This window comes from Mytilus edulis, chromosome 6 (genome assembly GCF_963676685.1).
Source record: "Mytilus edulis chromosome 6, xbMytEdul2.2, whole genome shotgun sequence".
Classification (NCBI taxonomy): domain Eukaryota; kingdom Metazoa; phylum Mollusca; class Bivalvia; order Mytilida; family Mytilidae; genus Mytilus; species Mytilus edulis.
In genome coordinates, this window is record NC_092349.1 from 8,807,370 (window position 1) to 8,825,901 (window position 18,532).

Here is an 18,532-nt window from a genome sequence, read left to right on the forward strand (position 1 = left end):
ATCGGCTTGTCTTGGCGACAATCCTAAATAAACATGTAATATTTGCATTACATAAACAATCTTCAATCAGCTAGCACTTATGCTTATTCGTAATTTAAAAAAAAAAAGCATTAATTTCTATGTTGAAACCCAGTGTCTAAGTAGGAAGACAAAAGTGCACACAATGACATGTCTCAACCTTCTTCACTTTATACCATTGATGTTATGTTGGTAGTCCTAAGTATAAAGCGATACAAAAACTATCACATCAATTTATATGATCCAATAAAAATGAAGTCGAGGTCTGATAAACCAAACATGAAATACAAAGTACACCTTACAATCATTCCATACACCAAATATGCTGTGAAAATAGCTGACCTATAGCAGACCAAAGACGAAGAACTAAATCTAACCAGGAAAGTGAGACCAAGGTCAGGTGAACCCAGCTAGACAGTTCTTTACATTCTTTAAATAAAGTTGACCTTTTGCATATTGTATGAATCTTAGAAACAAACTTCTACCAGGAAAACTTGTTTGACCAATGATGTCATGGTCTGACAGACACACGTTACAATCATTCCATACAGTTTAACTTTTGCAATTAGAATAAGAATCATTGTTTTCATTTACACATGTATACATGTAGCTGGATAATATTATTATGCCCCACCGATAGTAGAGGGGCATTATGTTTTCTGGTCTGTGCGTTCGTTCCTTCGTCCGTCTGTCCCGCTTCAGGTTAAAGTTTTTGGTCGAGGTAGTTTTTGATGAAGTTGAAGTCCAATCGACTTCAAACTTGGTACACATGTTCCCTATGATATGATCTTTCTAATTTTAATGCCAAATTAGAGATTTTACCCCAATTTCACGGTCCACTGAACATAGAAAATGATAGTGCGAGTGGGGCATTCGTGTACTGAGGACACATTCTTGTTTTCAAAACTAATTCAACTGCACATGTAAAATGTTATTTACATAATCTGAATAGTTACAAAATAACCAATCACGGTTAAAAGTGTATGAACGATGTACTTGGGCCTATTGTGTTTTATTTTTATACGACTGCAAAAATTGAGTGCAATCGTATCCCAAAAACAGACCAAAAAATTAAAAAGATAACATTGAGCAATGAACTGTAAAATAAGTTCAAGTAAAACATGACATAAATCTTTAATTATTTTCAAACACCAAATATAGTTCACCTATTGGCTATTACATACAGTATTGAAACAACCGACCAAAACCAAAACAACTTTAACCACTAAACTAAGAAAATTAGGTCAAGATTAGATGGTGCACTGCACCTTACAATTGTTCCATGCATTAAATATGGTACTGGAAAAGTAAAACAAGACCAAAACACAAAAAAAAAAAACCACTGAACGATGTCTATATGAAGAAGTTCAAGACCAAAGGATGACCATTTTAGTATATTCCAGTCGACCTTTTGGGTTTCTTAGCTACGAGAGTGAAGCACTGGCTTTGTTACTCTCACACAAAAGTCATAGAACCAACCACATAATGCTTATGTTTATGTTTATGCTAATGTTTATTATCATTAGGTTTCTGAGGACATTGAAAATTTATTTTTAACTCTTTCTGGTCTCCCGCTTCAGGTTGAAGATTTTGGTCGAAGTAGTTTTTGTCTCGCTTGACAGTCAAAAAGCGAGACATTGGTATGCTGTTTCCAGTGATGGTGTCAACAAGGTATTAGTTTGTGATTCGGTCTAGTTTATGAAGAACCACTAGTGGTAGGTCAAAGATATTTGGTATGCAGTTGTATTAGTATTGGCACGTCATTACCATGGAGATTATTTGGCCCCACCCCCTCAGGTGAAAAACTAGTTTTTTTCTGGTCCATGGACAATTAAGACAATTTAAAAGCAGTGTAATGGAGGTAATTCAAAAACATTTAACATACAATGTTGGTTATGTTTGGATTTACCTACCTTTCACTACTTGTAAATTATGTTTAAAGGAAAGTCGGGTTTGTACTTGTTTGACTTTATAAATATTTTGATATGAGTGTCCCTGATGAGTCTTATGTAGACGCAACGCGCATCTGGCATACTAAATTATAATCCTGGTACCTTTGATAACTATTTGGACTAATTGCAAAAAAAGGGGGGTGGTATTAGTTTTTATTTCTTCAAATTTCAAATTTTTGAAAAATTTTAAGAAGAAATCTTGAATGGCACAATATTTTGCAATATATTTGACATTTATTTGTGTAGGAAACCCATATTCAGAACTGTATCAAGCTTGAATGTTGTGTCCATACTTGCCCAAACTGTTCAGGGTTCGACCTCTGCGGTCGTATAAAGCTGCGCCCTGCGGAGCACCTGGTTCATATTTTAGTTTGTGATAAGGTGACTTTATATCACTAGTGGTAAGTTAATGATAATTGGTATTAGGAGGTCAAACTGTGTTGTGCAAGAATCTATAAAAAAAATTCAGGATGCTATGAATAACAAAGAAGCTAAACTCATTCAAGTATGGACATCACAATATAGCAACTAATTACATAACAATTAATTATGTAATAATTTATGTCATAAAAAAAAAATATCACAATTTGAAAGATTAACCATTCTTCTTTCTTTTGGTACCTCATTTATAAAATATAAAGAAGGATGAGTGGAATTACATCAGTTTAGAGATGTCTGATTGGGGATGAAAAATCTTTGTATTGTGCTACCTTAAACAAATCCTTAAACAAATGAAGTCCAAATTTAGGAAAACGTAACATTTTATTGTAGATTTTCACCTGAGACTTCTTTAACAAAATTATAGTAGTCTCATATGTGTCAAATTGCATGCATCATTTTTTGCTCTCTGGACAAAGATTTTTTTTAGCATAATCATTTTTTTTTCAATTTAACCTCGGATTATTATACTACTGTAATATAGTCCCAGTATAACATTGCAATGAACAATATTGTTTTTAAATGCATTGAAGAAATTTTTAGAATTATATATAATTCATTATTGTATCAATAAACCAATTTTTTAAGACGTTTGTTTCCTATTGGAATTTTGAAAACAAAGAAATTTAGAATAAACAATTTATTAAAAGAAATACGCCCCTCCTTCTAAACATGAATGCCCGTCAGAATAAACTAAATCAGCAAACCGAATGTGTATCGATAAGTGAACAGTGCGGTTTTACGTTATCATTACAACTCCGGAATGAATGATTTTCCGGAATTGTGTCAATTATTATTGTATACCGGAAGTTTTCATTCTCCTAGCAACTGCACTTCCGACATCTGACAAAAAAAAACTTTTACAAAATGCTTCTTGAATCTCAAGAAATCCCTAAACTTATACAGGTACATGATTGTTTCCTCATCTACTCACTTATCCAAATAAAATGCAAATTAATAAAATGTACTGCTGTTTATACACAGACACATAAATTTCTGTCAATGACAATGTGGGGTTTACTGAATACTTTCCACACCCGTACGAAAAATTAGGAACAGAATTGAAACATCTGTTATGCACAAGAAGCATAAGCTGACTTGTCATGAGCTTGGAACAGTATATATCTTACAATATATATGTTCCTGTAATGAGTGATAATATGATGCAGGCATTACCTGTGAATGGGGACGAAGTCTGTATCATGTATGAAATTTTTTTTTTATATCAAACGTGTTAACAGGTTTAAGGGGGCTCCTGGGTATAAATGAATTTTTTTTTCTAATATAGGATTTCGCTATATTTTTTCATAAATGAACTTTATCATATACTTAAAAGAAAAATGAAATAAAAAAATGGGGTCACCGTTCATTTAAGCTAAAATCTGCCTCTGGAAGAAGCATACATTTTTGTTAATGTCCTTTTTTTCTGTTGAACTAATAGGAGAAAAAGAGGAAATATCGAAATAAAAAAATAACCTAATATAAGAAATCACTTAAATTTTACAATTATTTAGTTTATGTACAGCTTATTTGAAAATAATAATAAAAAATATAGGTCACCGATGAGTTAAAAAAGATATTTCAAATTTAAGGCCAAAAAATGGCATGTTTGCACCAAAGGGAGATAATTTGGAGCTTTTTCAATTTTTAAAGTCATTTGGGGCCAAACCAAATCAATTTTTTGGGTTGTTTTTTTGTACCATATCATAAAGTTACAACTAATAGTGTAATAAATAAAATTTGTAATGAAAAAATAAAGGTTTAATTTTTTGCTAAAATTTTTGTACCCATGAGCCACCTTAAAAGAGAAACGGAAATACTGTAACGTTTCTGACTTTGGTTTTGTTGTTCAGGATTTTACTTGTGATGTTAATTAAGTTAATGTTATGACGTCATATTCAATGTAAACAAAGAAACGCTGTCATCAGGTAACGTTTTTTTTTTTATAAAAAACAATTTCTTAAAATGAATTAGTATTATGTCCCTATTTAGACTGATAAATATACATTTTATTCAAAGTCTCATGCAAACAAGACCGGAAACAGACGTAAATTTCTGCGCAGATCCAGAAATTCAAAAATGTGACAATTTTTTTTTTGACCAATTCTGAGTTCATTAGAACAATGAAAAATTTGGGAAATTTTCCCGATTTTTTTTTATTGAATTTTCTACTATGATAGGGGACTTTGTACCCATATTATTTAAAAAAAAAAACAATATAGAAAAATACGTAGTCTCCACAATTCTTGCAAAGTATACAGTCTTCACGCTGAGTGGCAGCCCAGGCTAGTAAAATTGCTCTTGGGCCTGTAAAAATCATATCTACAGGCCAACAGAATCTAACTAAAAATTTTCAAAAATTGAGCTCCGGGCCTGTAGATTTAAAAGTTTGTTGTGAAGACTGAGTATAATGTTAATTTTTCTGAATTGAATATAACTGTTACTGATTTGATTAGGTGCAGAGTTAACCATGTGCTGAAATGCCTAAAATTCCCAAAGATACACCGTATTAAACTTTAGAAAATAGTATAAGCGTACATGTATGATACTGACCTCAGTAATTTCATGTGTAGCTTTCAAGAGTCCTTTAATTGACAAGTCAAAAAAGATTGTGTGAGTCACAACTTGTCATAACAGCAGAGGACATTACTAGAAATCTGGATAATAACCAACAGGTCGACATGCTTATATTAGACTTCAGTAAAGCATTCGACACAGTACCACACCAGCAGTTGTTGAAAAAACTTGAATCATACGGTATTGACGGAAACATACTTGCCTGGTTAGTAGCATGGTTGACACAAAGAGAACAACAAGTCACACTGGAAGGAGAAAGTTCAAGTACTGTTAAAGTAACATCCGGCGTACCACAGGGAACAGTTTTAGGACCATTGCTGTTCCTTCTATACATAAATGACATCGGGAACGACATAACATCAAAGATTCGCCTATTCGCAGACGATAGCTTACTTTAACTAACAATTTAACAAAAGACAATTGCAAACATCTACAAGAAGATCTTGACAAAATGGTAAAGTGGACCAAAACTTGGCAAATGATTTTCAATCCGTCAAAATGTTATGTCCTTACCCCATTTGTACAATAACCAAAAAGAGACAAGCCATCAACTACAACATCAATGGACATATCCTAGAATCAGTATCATCAAACCCATACCTAGGAGCTGAACTTACCAACACAATGTCATGGGACAAACAAGTTAATAAAGTTGTCACTAAAGGAAACAGAGCACTAGGCTTTATACGAAGAAATGTTGGATCCTGTCCAGAGGAAGTCAAGAAACAAGCCTATCTTGCACCTTGTCAGACCACACCTTGAATACGCTTGCAGCACATGGGACCCTCACCTACAAAAACATATATATCAGATTGAGATGGTCCAGCGTCGTGCAGCACGCTTTATCAAAAGCAACTATACTCAAGAGAGCCTGGAACAGTTACAACTCTTCTAGAAGAATTGAACCTGACACCTTTAGAAACAAGAAGAAAAATAGCACGTATATTACTCTTTCATAAAGCCATCCGTGAAAAGGTTGCTATTCCAATTCCATCGCACATTTTAAAACCAAGAAGAACTTCAAGACTCCATCAACCAAACACTAAAAGATATGTACAAATCAGGCCAAACAAAGATATTTACAAGTACAGCTTTTTTCCTCGGACCATCAGAGACTGGAATAAACTACCAGACGAGCTTAGTATTAGAGATTGAGAGCAGTGAGGAATTCAAGACCAAACTCACCAAGCTCCTCTGCAGTGGCTAACGAGCACATTCAAAAGATAGATGATGTTTTTAACCAGCACCTGTACATAAAATAAAATGAGCACAATTTGGAACTATTTTTATTAATTGTTATTTGACAAAGTCATGTTGGAAGATGTCAAAGTAAAATTTTATACTTGAGTGATTGGTCGATGTACTCTTTTAGAGTGACGACATGTAGATGTATAGAGTTTTATTTAAAGACAGCATGTCACATAACAATTATTACAAAATATTATATTTAATAACATATTTACCTCTTGTGAGCTTTTACAAAAGACAAAAAAATACAAAATAAAAACACAATATACTGATAATAAGACATTGACAGTCAAGTTCAGAAATTTGAAATGTTCCTCAAAGCGGTCCATGAAATGCACTTGGTTATCAGGAGAATTTTTTTTTTTTGGTGAAGTTTATTTTAAAGCACCAGTAATTTTTGTAATTCCAATGTAATGTCATAATTATTTATAGAATAGAATAAACAGTTCAACGTTACTATAATATTTGAAGACGAATAATCATTTTCCTTGTGTACTGGTAAAAAAATACCTACACTAGAACTCCTTAAATTACTACATGCTGTGCACCTTGTATGAGGGGGGGCAGTAGGGGGTCCGTTAACAAGTTAACAACACCTTGATGTTAGCAAAAACAGTTAACAAAAAATGCAAAAATGCTGATAACAGTTAAAAAAGAGGGTTGAAACAGCTTAAATTGACCTCGGAAAACAGTCAACAACACCGTGAAAAGGGCCATATCAGGTTAACACAAAAAGATATTGTAATTTCAAAATTGTGAATTATAAAACATTGTATATTGATCTTTATTTTTATTTTTCCAGCCAAGAGACCACAGAGCTAAAGTTTGTGTATGGTAAGTACACCTTTTATAAGCCTGTCATACATAGATGAAACATATTATATGGTGTACTATAGTGCAGTCAACTTAATATATAAATTATATACAATGAATCAGTCTTGAGAAAACTTTTAATTTCTTTTGTTTTAACATATCATTTTTTACAGAATATACAACTTGTTCAAAATTGCCTTAAAATAAAATTGGTTCAAACAAAATTCAACTTCACAATTTCCCATTTCAATACCATGGCAGAGAAATTGTGGCTAAGGGGAGATAATTACAGGTTTGCATGTCTATTGTATTATCTAGTCTGTTGATTGACAGTTGAAACTGACCAGGGACAAAAAGTTTGACATTTTCCATGATACATTTTTTATTTGTTATTTTACAGGGCAGACTTAACTGTTGATGATGTGGATCGCATCAGTGAATCATTGAACTCTGACCATGTTAGGCAGTAAGTAAATTGCTTATACAGAAAGTGTTTCTCAATTTTGTCATGTATTATTATAGAAAATATTTGAAGAACTGTCCATATATTAAAAGAAACACATCTTCAAGATATTGAAACACAAGCCTTGAAATAAGTATTTTCTCAGATTTACATCACTTAAATATTGTTACTAAGCATTTATGCATTTTCCTCCCTTAGTTGGTTTCAGTCAAGTGTACTTTATGTACTTTTAGTGATAAAACAATCACCTATAAGTTTATTTGAAAAATAACAATATATGACATCAGGTAACATTAATAACTATATCCTACTTCTGATATAACATGTTAAAGTTTGTTTGTTCCAAATTCATTTTTCTTGTTAATTAATTGTTTGCTTCCAGTAAACAGCTTAAAACACGTCAATTAATTAGCTACCATATTTTCACATCATAACAGCCAAGAGAATATTTTTTTGACAATTATACGATATGGATGCTTAAAAAAATATAAATTGTGCATAGAAGACTTAAGTTTATGATATATACATGCATTGGTTCCAGAATTGGATAAACATTATTTTTCACCAATCACTCGTTTCATATGACTTTAAAATGTACTTACTGGTATGTGTTGATCTCCTTATTTATTTTAAACTATTTGTACTTTTAGTATTCATAAAAATAACATTATCATGGTATACTCAGGATTTGAGATTTGACTCAATTGGTTACATACATGTAATGCAAGTTAATTTGAAGAAACACTATAAAGGTTACTAACACATTTCAGGAACCCACTTTCTAGGTTCCCATATTCAAACTGAAAAATATTAACTGTTGATGATGTTAACTTATTATCATGTATTTACATATTTCAGGAACACATATTCCAAAAGGTTCCTATGTAAAAACTAGTTCATTGAGTCCACAGTGAAAATCTATAACTTAAAGTTATACCTATATTTCTTCTTGTTTTTCCAGAGTTTTAGCTGACATATTCCACCTGGACGACTTTAGGACCAATATAAAGTTATACCTATATTTCTTCTTGTTTTCCAGAGTTTTAGCTGACATATTCCACCTGGACGACTTTAGGACCAATATAAAGTTATACCTATATTTCTTCTTTTTTTCCAGAGTTTTAGCTGACATATTCCACCTGGACGACTTTAGGACCAATATAAAGTTATACCTATATTTCTTCTTGTTTTCCCAGAGTTCTAGCTGACATATTCCACCTGGACGACTTTAGGACCAATATAAAGTTCTACCTATATTTCTTCTTGTTTTCCAGAGTTTTAGCTGACATATTCCACCTGGACGACTTTAGGACCAATATAAAGTTATACCTATATTTCTTCTTGTTTTCCCAGAGTTTTAGCTGACATATTCCACCTGGACGACTTTAGGACCAATATAAAGTTATACCTATATTTCTTCTTGTTTTCCCAGAGTTTTAGCTGACATATTCCACCTGGATGACTTTAGGACCAATATAAAGTTATACCTATATTTCTTCTTGTTTTCCCAGAGTTTTAGCTGACATATTCCACCTGGACGACTTTAGGACCAATATAAAGTTATACCTATATTTTTTCTTGTTTTTCCAGAGTTTTAGCTGACATATTCCACCTGGACGACTTTAGGACCAATATCAAGACAGGGATTGTTATGGATCTGTATTTTTATACAATCATGTTTGCCAGAGAAAATAATTTTAACAGAGAGAAAACTTCTGCTGTGTTCTCTATTGTGAAGAAGACCCATGAAGTTTGTATTGGTATGTTTATCTATTTTCTTATGGAATTGATGCCATTCAAAATCAACATGTAAAAGATACCGTATTGCAGGTAATTTTCGTGGGGTGTAGATTTTCACGGATAAAACAAAATCGTCAAAATAAATTCCACTAAATTAAAAGTGAACATATACAAAGGTATTGATAAAAGTTTTGAATCCGTCAAGATAATAACCTCCAAATACTTTCGTAAATAGATATAGGAAGATGTGGTGTGAGTGCCAATGAGACAACTCTTCATCCATATAACAATTTATAAAAGTAAACCATAATAGGTTAATATATGGCCTTCAACACAGAGCCTTGGCTCACATCGAACAATAAGCTATAAAGGGCCCCAAAATTACTAGTGTGAAATCATTCAAGTGGGAAAACCAAAGGTCTTATCTATATCAAAAACGAGAAACGAGAAACACGTATAAATTACATAAACAAACGACAACTACTGTACATCAGATTCCTGACTTAGGACAGGTGCAAACATTTGCAGCGGGATTAAAAGTGTTAATGGTACCTAACCTTCTCCCTTTTTCTGAAACAATAGCATAACATAACAACATAGAAAAACACACGATAAAATATCAATTGGAAGGCTTAACTCAATCAAAAAACGTAAATTAACACACTATGAATGAATAAATTTGATATCTTATTTAATGAAAATCACAAAATTTTACACCCACGAAAATAACCTGCTATACAGTATTTCTTGGAGGTAATTTTTTTATTTATTTCCTTCAGACTTAAAGATATTTGACTGGATAATTGCGGATTATAGATTTTAGTTTAGAGCACATGATTTTTATAATTCTAAGATTTTTATTAGCTAAAAGAGCTAAATTATCTTTCCTTCCATTGAGTTTTCTTAATTTTGTGTTTACAAATAAGACAACTGTTTTGTACACATAGTAATAAAGTATATTATTGTATAGCAATATAATATTTCAAACAGAAGGTAACCAAAAGTTAGCGTGCAATAAATTCTAATATTGCACTAGTGCAATAAATCTTCAAAATTCATGACGTCATCAATGACAAAATCTTAGTTTAAACCAATTTTTACTTTCAAATATTATATTGCTATACAATAAAAGGGTTATTGCATGAATATTGGGGAATATTGTCCCTCGTAGAACATATATTGCACTTGCAAGCTGGTGCAATATAAAATTCTACTCGGGACAATATTCCCCAATATTCATGCAATAACCCTATATAATATTAAGGTTCTGTTTCTAGATACATGTATTACTATTTGTCTTCTCTTGGTAATTTAGTTGACCAACAACAACCTTACTATTAGTTTCTAAATTTTATTAATAATTTCCCACTTCAGAAATATCTATAGCTGTAAAATTTCATACATTTTTAGATCTCCCACCCCCTTCTGTTTGATTAAACTTTTTTGTTTTGTAAAAAATCAGAAAAATTTTTGCCCCATGTGTGACAAAATTTCCCAATAATTACAACCCCCTTTTCTTGGACACAGAGTCACTTCTTTCATGGCAATGATGTTGTTTTAATAGTTAAATGAAAAGTGCAGTTATTGAAAACATTTCCATCTTAGAGAAATTGTTGTATTTGACATGCATTGCAGGCCCGTAGCCAGGAATTTTTAAGGGGGGGTTCGTTGGACTCACAAACTCGACTTTAACAGTCACAATTCGAACAGAACATTGACTTTAACAGTGCTTATTTGTTTTCAAGGGGGGGTTCATTCGAACCCCTCGAACCCCCCTGGCTACGGGTATGCATTGAAGATAGTGATATTTACAATTGTAATTTTTCAGAGACTCCATTTGGAAATGTAGACCAGACATTTAATTATTTTAAAGAAATGGTTCTGTGTCATGCTGTCAACGTAAGTTTTATTTCTGTTGAAAATCATCCTGTTATTTTTGGAAAAATAGATAGGACAATATTGTATATCTTGAGCAAATAAAATTGAATTAGCTGACAAATAAATAACATATTCTTATAAGACACAACTAGAGGCTCTCAAGAGCCTGCATGTGTCGCTCACCTTGGTCTACAATGTATGTGCATATTAAACAAACAACACAGATGGATTCATGACAAAATAGTGTTTTGGTGATCTTACTTTACTGAACATTCTTTCAACTTACAATTGTCTCTATCTATAATAAACTTGGCCCTTTAGTTACAGAGGAAAATATTTTATTAAAATTTACAAAAATTTACAAAATTAATGAAAATTGAAAAATGTTAAAAATTGACTATAAATGGCAATAACTCCATAAGGGGTCAACTGACCATTTTGGTCGTTTAAAATTATTTGTAGATCTTACTTTGCTGAACATTATTGCTGTTTACAGTTTATCTCTATCTATAATAGTATTCAAGATAATAACCAAAAATAGCAGAATTTCCTTGAAAATTACCAATGGGGGGCTGCAACCCAACAACCAGTTGTCCAATTCATCTGAAAATTTCAGGGCAGATAGATCTTGACTTGATAAACAATTTAGCCCATGTCAAATTTGCTCTAAATGCTTTGGTTTCAGAGTTATAAGCCAAAATCTACATTTTACCCCTATGTTCTATTTTAAGCTATGGCCGCCATTTTTGTTGGTTGGCTGGGTCACTGCACATAGTTTTTAAACTAGATACCCTAATAATGAATATGGCTAAGTTTGGTTAAATATGGCCCAGTAGTTTCAGAGAAGAAGATTTTTGAAAAATTTTGAAAAAAATTGTAAACAAATGACTATAAAGGGCAGTAACTCCTTCAGAGGTCAACTGACCATTTTGGTCGTAAGATTTATTTGTAGATCTTACTTTGCTGAACATTATTGCTGTTAACAAATTATCTCTATCTATAATAATATTCAAGATAATAACCAAAAACTGCAAAATTTCCTTAAAATTACCAATTCAGGGGCAGCAACCAAACAACCGGTTGTCCAATTCATCTGAAAAGTTCAGGGCAGATAGATCTTGACTCGGGTCACGGGACACATTTTTGAAACTAGATACCCCAATGATGATTGTGGCCAAGTTTGGTTAAATTTGGCCAGTACTTTCTGTGGAGAGAATCTTTGTAAAAGTGAACGACGACGGACGGCAAGTGATTAGAAAAGCTCACTTGGCCCTTTGGGCCAGGTGAGCTAAAAAAAGATATATACACATGTTTAAATATGAAATATTCAATAAGACAGCTCACCAAATGTCATACAAAGATAAAATCAATTGCTATCTCTATTCAACCTATTCATAACTTGACAAGCCTGGTCAATATAGAGCTTATTAATAATGTGGTTTCATTTTACTTAAAACTATACATATTTTAACCTTTTTATCTTGTTAAAATTTACAATACATTTTTATAAGTTGAAAAATGTAATAGGAAATACTAAATTGATGTTCCAGACAAAGATATATAGGACCCTATATATAGAGAGAGAGACCACCATACATAATATAAACAATAACAATAGTAAGTTAAAGGAGTTTATACCTACAACCAACTATTCATTTGTTTACAGAGACCACCCCACAGTATTGAGTTATTTAATGCAGATGAAGTCAGAAAAATCACAGAATATACAGTCAATACATACTTCAGACATTTCAAAATGTACAAATATGCCTTTACACCACTGGTAAGTATACACTTTGTTATTCTTTTGTAATGTTCACTCAGTTGGACAATAACATGATATACAAAAAGAAAGCAACAGCTTGGAAAATGGCATGCATTTATTATTTATTGATTGTTGGTTGCTTAATATCCAGTGGCAAATATTTCATGCATGAGGGTTTGGATGGGGTTAAATGATTAAAGAATAATGCCCTAAAAAAATGAAGATTAGAGAATAAGGGGCAAAAAAAATGAAGATTAGAGAAAAAAGGGGTTTTAAAATATTTTAAAGATTAGAGAAAAAAGGGGTGAAAATTAAATGTTTACAGAATAACAGACCCCACCCCCAACCAGACCCTCATTCATCTTCAGTACCATATTTGTTATTGAGAATCCTGGACTACATGGAAGGGAAATGTAACTATAAGGCTATTGTAAAAATTTTAGGAAGGAAAATCACTTAGTACTGAAATTATGAATTGCAAAATTTTATTATTATGATTTTGATACATTCACATTTTCAACGATAATTTCTGAATTCTTTATCTGCATAGATTATTAAAATTTTGATTATCATAAATTTATGGAGAGAAAAAAAAATTGTAATTAAGAAGTTATTTATATAGATCTTTGAAATTTCTTACATGTGTCTTCAATGGCTGTTCTAGAAAATATCAGGAGGCGATAATTTTAAAAAATCTATTCATAATAATTTTATATTGAATAGGTGTCATTTGAAAATATCTATAAAGATTTTTTTCTGTTGCAGTCATAGGACATTCCAAATGAGAAGTTTAACATATAATACAATAATGTCTTTTTAAATTTAAAGCATTGTATCTTCTCTTTGGTGTCTCTTTGACATCATCTCCATTTCCATTTTCAATTTTAATAATAATATGAGCTGCAACAACAAATGGAAGTTTTTAACGACCTTGACTGGCCAAAATACAAAATAAAAGATGAATTTGGTTCTATTTTATAATAATTTAATTTTGGATGTAACACGTCTTCTGATTGGCTGACAGTATCTTGTTATCAGCCCATAGACATAATTTAGTCATGTGACCGTGACGTCATTAACGTTTTTTCATGGTTTTCTACGGTTTAAAATGGATTTAGAATTAAATTATAAGAAATGACTGACAGTAATATTTTTTCTGTCTATTCGAAATAACATAATAAATGTGGTGCACACTGTTAAATAACCCACTACGCGCGTTATTCAGTGGGCACCAAATTTTTAATGTTATTTCTTCATAGACAGAAAAAAATATGACGGTCATTCCTTAAGTGTTCTTATAACTTCTAAATTGTCTAATAGTTTCAGACTTTGTGTACAGATTTTGTCCATTGACAACCCAAAATAAGTTAACAGATACTTGTATTGATATTAATTTGTATAAGGTCAATTTTTATCCAACACAGCTCACATGTTACTTTTTATTACAGGTGAGATTAGACCTTTCTCTATCTTATGTTGGATTACCTGTCACACCACCACCATCTGAAGGTAAGCCGTCATATGCAGAGTTACTTTCCTTGATAACTTTTCTCAAATGAAGGTCCTTATACTGCAGGTGTGCTAGTTGTGCAGTCAATTTATACAATCAGTGGTGGATACAGAAATTTTTAAAAGGGAGGCCCCACTGACTGTCCGCTCTAATCATGTGTCAGTTTTTTTCATATATAATTAACCACACTTTTTCTAACAGAAAAGGGGGGGGGGGGGGGGGGGGTTCAGGTATGATTATCATATAGAAATTTGTAAAATATATTTACTCATCATAAAGACTCTGAACTTGACATCACAGCTGGTGAACTGTTCCCGTTACATGTTAAAAAAAAACGGGGACTAATATTTACCATTCAATTTAAGGTGGCAAATTATGTAGCAAAACAAAAATTATTTTCAGCTCCATTGGGTAAAGCCTGGATAAGTAGACAATGCCTTGCTGTCATATAACTTCAATGCTTAATTATTGTACTGAGGTTCAGAAATCAACGAATTAAAATGTTGAATTTGGTGTTATGAGCATAAATTTTGTACTCTGAATAAGGATTAAAGTTTTATGACGAAGGGTCCAGGAGTCGATTTCACAAAAAAACTTATGACTAAGATTGATCGTAAGTATACTGATTTGTTCATGACTTTTAAGACCAATCTTAGTTTTAAGTTTTTTTGTGAAATCGACTCCAGATTACCTATTGAGACATTATTAAATGAGTATTGGATCTTAAGATTTATTTACATATAGTTTGCCTCCAAAACTTTGTATCAAGCATACCAGAAGAGGTTATTACAGAAAGATGTTGAGGGGTTTGAATTTCTTTTAAATATTATTGTTATGATCTAAATTGTCAAAGGATAATAGTTAATGCATGAATTAATGTAATCTAACTCATTAGTAGTTTTTTTTTCCTGCATGAATATTGGATATATGTGTATGTTGATAGTTGTATTAACATGTCTGTGTTTTTTACCATGGGTAAGAAAAATATTTAGTTTCTCATCTCAATTCTGCTTTACTGACCCTTTTAATTTTTGAAAAAATAAGGCAATTTTAAACTTGGTCAAGTAAGAACAACTGAAAGAAGTAAAATATACTTACAATCAGTGCAATTTGGGGGAAAAAAATCAGTTTGAATTTTATTCACAACAAAATCTTTGAAAAATGTTAATTTTACCCAAATTGCAGTGAACACAAGCTTAATTTGACTTCTGTTAGGTTTTCTTACTAGACTGAGTACCAGAATTTCCAGTTGGTAACAAGTCAGCACCAAAATATTTAATGTACTAGTTTTGGGCATTAGTTCTGTTACCTGGTCAAAAGTTATATTCTCCAGAGTCAAAAGTATTATTTAATGATAGGAAAAATTATTGGAATGAGAAGCTTCGTAAGATGAAAGTGATGGTTAGAACAATGTTATAAACATTTTAGCTGATGATGATGGTGATGAAGATATTATTTTATATACTGCCAATGGTACAGGTATAGAATGAAATAGCTTCTAGGAAATATAAAGAGTTTTGCTAGATATTATTATGAAGTAGATAGTTTTAAAAAAAAAAGTTTCTTAAAGCGTGTTGAACATTTGCATGCAAGGAGCCAGTATTTCCGCAATAATTAGATTATTTTTTTACCCCTTTTTTGTAAGAAGTACAGTATGCTGCATTGAAGACCCTATGGTGGCCTTCCACTGTTGTCTGCTATTTAGTGTAGATGTTGTCTCTTTGACATATTCCCCAATTCCATTCTCAATTTTATCGATGAATAAACCAAAGGTTTTTAGTTTTTTTCTCAAAACAACTCAACTTTTGTTGTTAATGTAAAATTTGAATCGATTCGTTTCCCTTTCTTTTTCTAATCTACTGCCTTCTGACCTATATACATATAGGACCTTGGAATTTCAGATCTGATTTTCATAAAAATATTTGTTTTGATTATACAAATGTACTGAAATAAAAAATTTCAATTTGTGATAATGCTAAAGTTAGAATTCACTGCTTTGTGTCCCACCGAGTGAAACTCTTAATTTTTCCTACATGACAAAATTGAAATTAATGTAGAAATTAACCTATTATGTATCATATTTGGTTATTAACCCCTGTTAGAATAAATCCACATACAATGTTAAAAAAATTATTAACTATTTTTTATGAGGCTTAGAAGCTTGGGAAGGGCTCATCACACCAAGTCTAAGTCCAAAACCAATCTTGCAACATATTCATATATTTACATATTTTTTTTTGTATTATTACTGATTTTCCCCTTAATATCCAGTAATCCCCTAAATAAACTTCCAAATTGAATTATAATATTAACAGTAGAAAATCACATATTCACAAATATGTATTGTATTGAAGACCAGAGCTTTCACTTTAACAGACCGGCAAGTATAAAATTGTTCCCCAAGCATTTATTTATTTTTGTCTTTGACAAAGTATTGTAATTCATACTGCAATTTATTATGGTAACATTTTTTTTAATTGATGAAAACTTAGAGAACTCATACAGGTTCTACTAATTTCAAAGAAAATGTAACCTACTCGTTTAATAGATTGATTTATTGTTTACTGTCCAGTGGAAATTATTTTATGCATATTCAAGACAATTTTAAATGTTTTGCAATCTTGCAGTTCATAAACTTAATTCACTTTTATTCATTTAATACCACTTTTTATAGATTTCGTGCATTAGTATACGAAAACCATGAATTTGAATTTTCAGAAAGCTACAAATTTAATATAGGTTTGTATACAAATTATGGCAATACATGAAACTACTTTTGTTTGATCAAACCACAAAAAATGGTAATACCAACAAACATAATTTACATGTGTTATTTGATAGTGTGTTGATTCACATTTAAACACAAAGGTTTATATTTATATACATTTACAGCTGATGAAACCAGCCCACCGGAAGATGAGGTTTCCCCTGAACAGACCACTGAACCAACAGAAGGGGAGACAACTACAGAACAACAGAAAACTCCTGAACCAGGTAATCAAATATCTAACATTGTTGCTGATTGGTCTATGTTACATGTATAGGTCATGGTACATGTAGTCTTATTTTGTGTTTATATACAAGTAAATGTAGCTAACTCTGGCCAGTCGCTTTGATAAATTAGTGTTCAATGTTTTGAAAGTTTTCTTTTTTGATATTCACTATTCTACCATAAAGATCAGATATGAAATATAAAAGTGTGATTGGGATTTAGTTCTAAAATCAAAATCCTACTTTTTGCTCTGTAGCTTGACATAGTTTATAGCCAATTATCAACTTCTATCTTGTTTGTGAATAATGTTGGTAGCTGTCTCATTTCATTGATGTATACTGCACATATACTGTTTTGCCTCCATGAATTATAAGGAGTTTGAATCGAAAATTTTGTAATCAAAGGAAGACATGAACTTTCACATGACAACAATTTTGATTTTCGTAATTTTGTTGTTGTAAATTATATATGAAATCTACATGTAATTGAGCTAATATCAGTCATGGTGTTAAATTAATTTTGACCATTTACTGTCCATGCAATGCTTAAGGTGTTACAGTTTTATACATTCCAAATTATGAAAAAACTGTAAAGGCTATTGTAAATTCAGAAGTTATTGTGTTCATAATTACAACATGTATTGCAATTTTTGAAGGGAGACATAAATGAAAGATTGTTTATTGGGATTTTTGGAAAATCTGCATACAAATATATATGTATATATATACTTATTATTTAAATTGCCCAGTCCCATTATTTACATTAAAAAAATATTGCAATTATACCATGAAAAAACATCAATTTTGTAAGAAAATACTTCAAAATGAATTGACACCACAAAAATATTTTACATTGCAGAAGAATCACAAGCGAGGAAAGAGTTACGGACAATGATACAGACATACTTATCTGACGAAATTAAGAAAATGAAAACTTCTGTTGAAGAACAAATCAAAAGCACAGAAGATAGTCTCAATAAAAAGTTAGAGGTTACAGAAGGGACAAAATCTGGAAAAGGTGCTAGAGGCTCACCAAAGGGGAAAAAGAAATAGCGGACTATCAATGACTTATTTATATTTGTTGAATTTTGTATTTTTATTTGTCCATATAATGAAATAAAATTATATTAAGTATATAA

The 18,532-nt window shown here is 31.5% G+C and overlaps 1 protein-coding gene across 2 annotated transcripts; it reads left to right on the forward strand.

Moving 5' to 3' along the window:
• The first annotated feature begins 3,231 nt into the window (after nucleotides 1-3,231).
• On the forward strand, nucleotides 3,232-18,532 carry LOC139527057 (cilia- and flagella-associated protein 119-like). Of its 2 annotated transcripts, XM_071322315.1 has the most exons (10): nucleotides 3,261-3,314; nucleotides 7,036-7,067; nucleotides 7,447-7,512; nucleotides 9,100-9,269; nucleotides 11,078-11,148; nucleotides 12,794-12,910; nucleotides 14,341-14,401; nucleotides 15,831-15,881; nucleotides 17,295-17,396; nucleotides 18,253-18,532. In XM_071322315.1, exons 1-10 carry the CDS (start codon nucleotides 3,276-3,278, stop codon nucleotides 18,444-18,446), a joined length of 903 nt encoding a protein of 300 aa, XP_071178416.1. In that variant the 5' UTR covers nucleotides 3,261-3,275; the 3' UTR covers nucleotides 18,447-18,532. The 2 variants fall into 2 exon arrangements, with proteins under 2 accessions (XP_071178417.1, XP_071178416.1); XM_071322316.1 differs by lacking the exon at nucleotides 15,831-15,881 and having other exon boundaries at nucleotides 3,232-3,314.

What these genes read in the sequence shown, in the direction of transcription:
- LOC139527057 (XM_071322315.1), top strand. Translation starts at nt 3,276, where the DNA reads ATGCTTCTTGAATCTCAAGAAATCCCTAAACTTATACAG. An exon ending in AACTCTGACCATGTTAGGCA is followed by an intron (nt 7,513 to 9,099) that starts GTAAGTAAATTG and finishes TTGTTTTTCCAG; the next exon opens with AGTTTTAGCTGACATATTCC. An exon ending in TTCTGTGTCATGCTGTCAAC is followed by an intron (nt 11,149 to 12,793) that starts GTAAGTTTTATT and finishes ATTTGTTTACAG; the next exon opens with AGACCACCCCACAGTATTGA.